This window comes from Chrysochloris asiatica, unplaced genomic scaffold (genome assembly GCF_000296735.1).
Source record: "Chrysochloris asiatica unplaced genomic scaffold, ChrAsi1.0 scaffold00001, whole genome shotgun sequence".
In the NCBI taxonomy this organism is placed as follows: domain Eukaryota; kingdom Metazoa; phylum Chordata; class Mammalia; order Afrosoricida; family Chrysochloridae; genus Chrysochloris; species Chrysochloris asiatica.
Genome location: NW_006408519.1, coordinates 11,369,555 through 11,376,108, shown reverse-complemented (window position 1 = coordinate 11,376,108; position 6,554 = coordinate 11,369,555). Strand labels below are relative to the sequence as shown.

At 34.8% G+C, this 6,554-nt stretch overlaps 1 protein-coding gene across 1 annotated transcript in view; it reads right to left on the bottom strand.

The window, feature by feature from the left end:
• PKHD1L1 (polycystic kidney and hepatic disease 1 (autosomal recessive)-like 1) overlaps nucleotides 1-6,554 on the bottom strand; it is a 214,294-nt gene that overhangs the window by 45,056 nt on the left and 162,684 nt on the right. The window contains exons 60-63 of the mRNA XM_006830825.1: nucleotides 5,247-5,350; nucleotides 4,649-4,778; nucleotides 3,344-3,465; nucleotides 1,531-1,621 (exon numbers count right to left, since the gene is read on the bottom strand). Coding sequence (XP_006830888.1) covers nucleotides 1,531-1,621; nucleotides 3,344-3,465; nucleotides 4,649-4,778; nucleotides 5,247-5,350 — 447 coding nt within the window. The remainder of the gene's footprint in view (nucleotides 1-1,530; nucleotides 1,622-3,343; nucleotides 3,466-4,648; nucleotides 4,779-5,246; nucleotides 5,351-6,554) is intronic.

The window sequence follows — 6,554 nt, the reverse complement described above, 5'->3', positions numbered from 1 at the left end:
GCAATTCAAACTGAACTTGTAGTCCAGCGCATTAACCCGCAGCACCTCACCAGGATTCCATGTATATTTATAAACAACTATATTACTATGGCTCTATAATTTATTTTGTATAATTACTATTTAATCTTTCTAATTTGTCTCTTCTTTGAGATAATTGTATAATCATTTCTAAAAATTGTTTTATTGCATCCAAACAAAGTGAACATGTACTTTATTAGAGAGAACAAGCCTAAACTTCAAACAATACCACTTGCTGGTTAAGTTAAGTGCTTTCCCTGCACTCCTTTTGTTCCAGTTTTTCCTCGTCATGCCATTTTCAAGTTAAGCACAGCCTCCTTAGAAGGCATTTCCTAACTATCCTATTCAGAGTTGCTCCTCAATCACTCTACATTGCAATGAAATTGTTTTCACTTGGTGTCTTACTGATGCCTCTTCTGTGAATTATCTATCTCCCTCTCCTGGAGGATGCAAATTTTAAGAGAAGACACTTTGTTAGCTAATTCATTGTCTAGAATATTTTTTGGAACCTAGAATGTATTGCTGATATAGGAGCTCATTAAACATTTGTTGAACCATTGTATGTACACTCTTGGGGAAAGTTGTTGAACCTTATAGAACCTCAGTTTTCTCATGTGTAAAAAGCCTTACTGCCTAAGTAGGATCATTCCAAGATGAAGTGAGATAACCTACATAAAGTGCCTTGCTTCTCCATACTATATGCAAAATGGCATCATATATCCTGTTGTGCACCCTCTACTTATCACTTAAGAATATTCTAGATATCTCTCCACATCATTACACAGAACTCTTATAGGGTTGATAATGATGTGATGAATAACCCTGTTCACAGATTATTTTTTTTTAAGTTTTGTCCTAGAGTGAAGACTTACACTCTATAAAAGTAAAATGGAGAGATTTATTGAACGTCCAGAGACAGTTTGGACTGGGAAAATGTCCCTGTTCAGACTGAAGATGATTTCTCTGTTGACAATAAAGAAGCAAACATACTAAGCAAGTACAGTTGAAGCAGAAACTAAAACTATAAATTTCATGATTGGCTAAAACACAGTCAGGGGAGTTGAAGGCAAGCTACCTGAGGAAGGATTGAGCAGGAAATAGGAGTTCTAGTGTAGTACTGTAGAATAAGCACTGGACTGCTAATTAAAAAACCTGTGGTTCAAACTCACCAGCCACTCCTCAGAAACATGATACATGGTCACAATGAGCCAGAACTGACTCCACAACACTTAGTTATAACAACATAATAGAAGGATTGGTTGCACAATGGTTAAAGCACTACATAACGGCTAACCAAGAAGTCCATGGTTCAAATCCCCCGCTGCTCTGTGAGAGAACGATGCAGCAGTCTCCTTCTGTAAACATTTACAGTCTTGGAAACCCTATGAGCTACGACGAGTCAGAATTGAACTCAATGTCACTGAGTTGGTAGATAACATGTATGTGGGTTATGTGATTGGTTAAGGGTACATGGTTGCAAATATGAGTGGGTTTCTATTCCAAAATACTTACTTGAGCAAGGTTCACCATCAATGCGATATCCTATCCTTCCAAATCCAGCAACTACATTTTTTTGTAAGACTGTATTGGTTCCTCTATTTACCTAGTGCAATTACAAAGAGAATGCTTTGGGTCAGGCTATTTCACGAACAATTATGTGTACAATGAGAGCTCATACACAGCATATACAGCAAAACCTCTAATTATAACTAAGCTTTCAAAAGGAAAAATTTTATTCATGGTTCACTTTATTCCAAGATTTTACAAATGAAGTATTAAAATTACATTAGGTTCTTGGTGTAAAATCTTTACTAGGCACTATATCCTGGACTTAGTTAGAAAAATACATTAAAGAGATTATTTTCAGTAACAGAATCATTAGATAAGATTTCCACATATCTAAGCCATAGATCAAATGTGAGTATTATAAGTATTTTATCACTCTTTTTTTTTGTTATATTCTGCTACCAATTTGATTTACTAAGAAAAAGACCATAAAATTTATTAGTCATTCATTGTCCTTGTTGTAAGTGTCATTGAGTCAGTTCTAACTCATAGCAACCTTGTATAGGGTTTCTGAGGAACAGTTGGTGGGTTTGAAGTACCAACTTTGCATTCTAGCATCTGTTCAAAGTTAAAAAGAGAACATTTTTGCCTCAGAGGTATATATTGGGGTCCTGGTGTGGTGCTGTAGGATAAGCACTGTACTGCTGAGTGGCTGACTTTTTTAATTCACCAGTCGCTCCTCAGAAACCCTATACAAGGTTGCTATGATTTGGAACCTACTGACTGGCACTTAACAACAAGAAGATGACTACTAAATTTCAGACATTCCAATTTATAAACAGGTGCACAGACCCCAAACACAATCCTTACCCCACTTTTATAAAGTCATGTTTTAATTTTGTTTTCTTCTTTATGGATAGGTAAACATATGAAATAAAAAAAACAACTAGAGAAAGCTATCTTCTCTTCTAGATCATTTATCCATGATTGCTGTTTTCTTGCCTATAACTTGCTTAACATCTAAATAAAGACATACAGTGATGGTAACCAAGCAGGGTCCAATTAGTAAGATCAGATACCTGTAAAAAACCTTAAATAGAGAATTGTACCAATTTTAGACAAGGGAGGAATTTTAGAGATTCTACGGTCTATCATCCTAATTGTTTAGATGAGGAAGGAAACTAAATGCAGTTTAAATAAAATGTTCAAGACACTTAGCCAACTAGCAGCAGACTCCTTGAAATCACAAATCTAAAGTGATGGATAATGTTGAAGAAGCATGGATATAAAAATGGTTTAAACAACACATCAGCAGAAAGAAAATCCAATAGCAAATACCACAGTTTTCAGCATATAACATAAATAACGTGTATATGCATATAAGATGCATTAGGAAACTAATGGGAAAGGAGTTGTCAGATTGCAGAAAAGCTTCTAACCTGAACATTATTTGTATAAAAATAAAGTAGAACTCCAGTGAAACAAATAACGAATTGCTCAGCTGGTAACAGAAAGGTTAGATGTCAAAACCCACCCAGACCTAGCAATCTGCTTCCATAAAGATTACAGCCAAGAAAACCTTAAGGGCAGTTCTGATTTGTCACATGGGATCTCCATGAGCCAAAAAATGACTCCATGGCACTGAACACCAACAAGTGAATCTCCTATATTTTGAGAAAGTTCATCCCCTCCTTTAGCTGGTTCATTTCCATCAATTTTTTCTGTGAAAGAAATTATTTTCAGTAACATTATGGGATTTACAATTTCTTCAGAAAATGTAATCTGCAAGAAGTGTACATTACAGCATTGTTAACACTACCTCAATTGCGGCATGCCAGAAAGTTGAACTTGAATCTTTTTTGTTCTTATAGGTTCCTGGCCAGACTGAAAGTGAAACCAAATTTCCTCTGACTTTGTTGGCATCCCCCCATATTCTTATACCTGTTAAAAAAGAAGGAAAGAAAGAGAGGCACAGAGAGAAGTAAGAGGGGGCCCCAAAATACATATGTAAATTGTAATGAAGAATGTCTGTAATTTTTCCATGAAATCATTTTGCTAGATTTCCTTAACAAATAATCCCTTTAGATTTTCAAGTGAGCTTTATGACCTTTGATAGTGAAATTCTCCCTCTTTAAATATACTACCTGAATTAGCATTGCCTGCGATATTCTTGAAATATATGGGTTCATGAGCTTCACTTCAGATTTTAACAAGCATATATATGATGCTTATATACTGAAAAAAGTTTTCATTATGCTTCATAATGAAATGATATTCAGGAAATGATAACAAACCTAAAGTTGATACATTAAATAGTATTTATTGGTACATAATCTGTTATTGATATGTGAAAAGTAAATAACAGTATTTTAAGCTATTACTGATTATATAACTCACATATAATAAGAGGCTGATAATAATTCTTCCATATTCAAAGGCTACACTGTCCAATAGGGCAGATATAACCCACTTCCATCTAGTTGACTTGACTCATAGTTGACTCTGACCTATAGAACAGGGTCCAGCTGCCACATAGGATTTCCAAGTTTGTAAAGTTTCACAGAAGAAGGCTATACCATCTTTCTCCTGCTGGTGAGTTCAAACTGCCAACCTTTCTCTTAGCAGTCAAGTGTTTTAACCACAGTGCCACCAGAATGCCTTAGTGATAGCCATGTTGTTGTTAAGTGCCGTCGAGTCAATTCCGACCCATAGCGACCCTGAACAGGGTTTCTGAGGCTGTAAATCTTTACGGGAGCAGAAAGCCTCATCTTTCTCCAGCAGAGCAACTGGTAGTTTCGAACTGCTGACCTTGAGGTTTGCAGTCTGATTCGTAACTACTATGCTACCAGAGCTCCTTAGTGATAGCCATATGTGACTATTAAATTAGAATTAAATAAAAAATTAAATTAAGTACAGTTAAAATGGAAAAAAAAAATCCATTCTCTCAAGTCAGCCATATTTTAAGTGCTCAGTAGTTATATGTGGCTTATTAATTACTTTGTTAGATAGTGCAGATAGAAAATATTTCCATCCTTGCAGAAACATCAATTGTATAGCACAACTTCAGAGTGTACAGAGGAGGTTACTTCAGAAAGACGTGATTTGGGCCAAAATATTAAATTACCTTCCCCTACTGTAAAGTAAATGATGTTATCATCTATGTCCAATCCATCAGTCCCAAACACACCAATTGCTGGGGAAAAGCCATGGTGAAAAGCACAGCCTCGGATATAAGACGAGCCATGTTCTTCAAGCTATAAAACATAGGAACTCAGTGAATATTTTTAAAGTAAAACAGAAACATGTTTAAAGAAAAATGTTTGAATTAGGATGATTTTCAGAAGACAATCCCTGACAAATACTCAATTTATTTTCCATTAAAGGAGATATTTTCTCAGTAGATCTTTTCTACATGGGAAATTTCCATATACCTTGGATTTAAAATGAAACGAAGAAAAAGCATATTTATTTGAAATGCAATTTTCTTCAAAAAACAAATTCTGAAGTTTTTTGTTTTATTGACCTTAAATAAAATGGGTGGAGTCCACTGCTATGAGTAAAAATAAAAACATTAATGGGAAATGAATCCAAGAAAGTCTCTAAAATGACAGGATTAGAAATTCTAAGATATGAATTTTTTTGTACAGTTAAACGAAAAAAAGATATATACATAAAAAGATTCTATTTTAAATCTGTGCAGCAATTAAAAATGAAGTACAAACCTGTCCAAGGTTAAGAAATGTTACAGCATATCGTGGATCGGTGCTATCCCTGTAGCCTTCTTGACCACTGTGATAAAACTCAACATTACTTATTCTTGCTTTACCTAAGGCAGGGAAAGATGAAATTTTTCCTCTTGAAACAAACAATCTTCACACAGTTTTTGAAATTTTTCATGGAATCAATAATTGCTTTGTTTCCTTCATCTAGATAAGACTGTGTTTCTCACCCTTTTATCATTGCCTACTGGAAATCCCTTTTTAAACTTTTTTTTCTTCTAACCACATCTACTTCCCATGAAATTTTAATGCCACAAGTATACTGTATATCTCTTAATATATGGTGGCACTTTTTTGAAGGTCACAAACCATTGCAACATCTAAATTTTTCTGTGCCTCAAGAATCCATTTTCACCACACTGGGGGCAATATTGTCTCCATTGGGAATAGATGGATGCAAGGTATACTTGATCCAATGTTTTAATTCTGATACTGAAAAGCTTCTAAGGGCAGTAACTTTATTTCATTTCTTTCAGATTGTACAATGAAAAGTATCTTCTGATCAACTTGTAAATAAATTCTATCAATGCAGCAAGAGGCAATTTCATAGATTCGTAATTGAAGTAACAGCATCCCTGAGAGAGCGCTCTGTGCCAAGTGCTATAGTAAGTGCTATGTAACAGGCAATGAATGGGTGGTTTAATTCTCCTAATGCATCCTATGAGTTATGAACTTTTATTACCCCATCTTGTAGATGAGGAAAGCTGTAAAATAGCAGTAGATAATATTCCTTGCTTTAAAAATTGGCATCTAATAGTCTGGGTTGGAGACGAACTATTTTGTATAATGGAAAAGTTTGTATGGGAATTGATGGGCCAGCAAGTAGCTGTACAGTTCAGAACATAGAATAGTAAGGCAGAGACACAGCAGAGATGTGTATTGGTCCAGAGCAACAAAAAGTCAGCATGGGAATCTTGATGAGGTTTGAAGTGAGACACACATGGATTAGTATCCAAGATCACAGCAACTTTACCATTCTGACCATTTATTTCTTCATCTTTAAAGGGGAGGAAAATGTCACATGAATCACAATACAAAATAAAAAAATAAGTAAAGCAAAAATAGACATATTTATATAATAGCATTATGAGAATTACATGACATAATGAATGTTAAAAGAAATACGCAGATGATACAACCTTGCTTGCTGGAAGCAAAGAAGACTTAAAATTCTTACTGATCAAGAAGAAAGACTGTAGTTTTCAATACGGATTGAACCTTACCATAAAGAAAAAAAAAAAAAAATCCTCA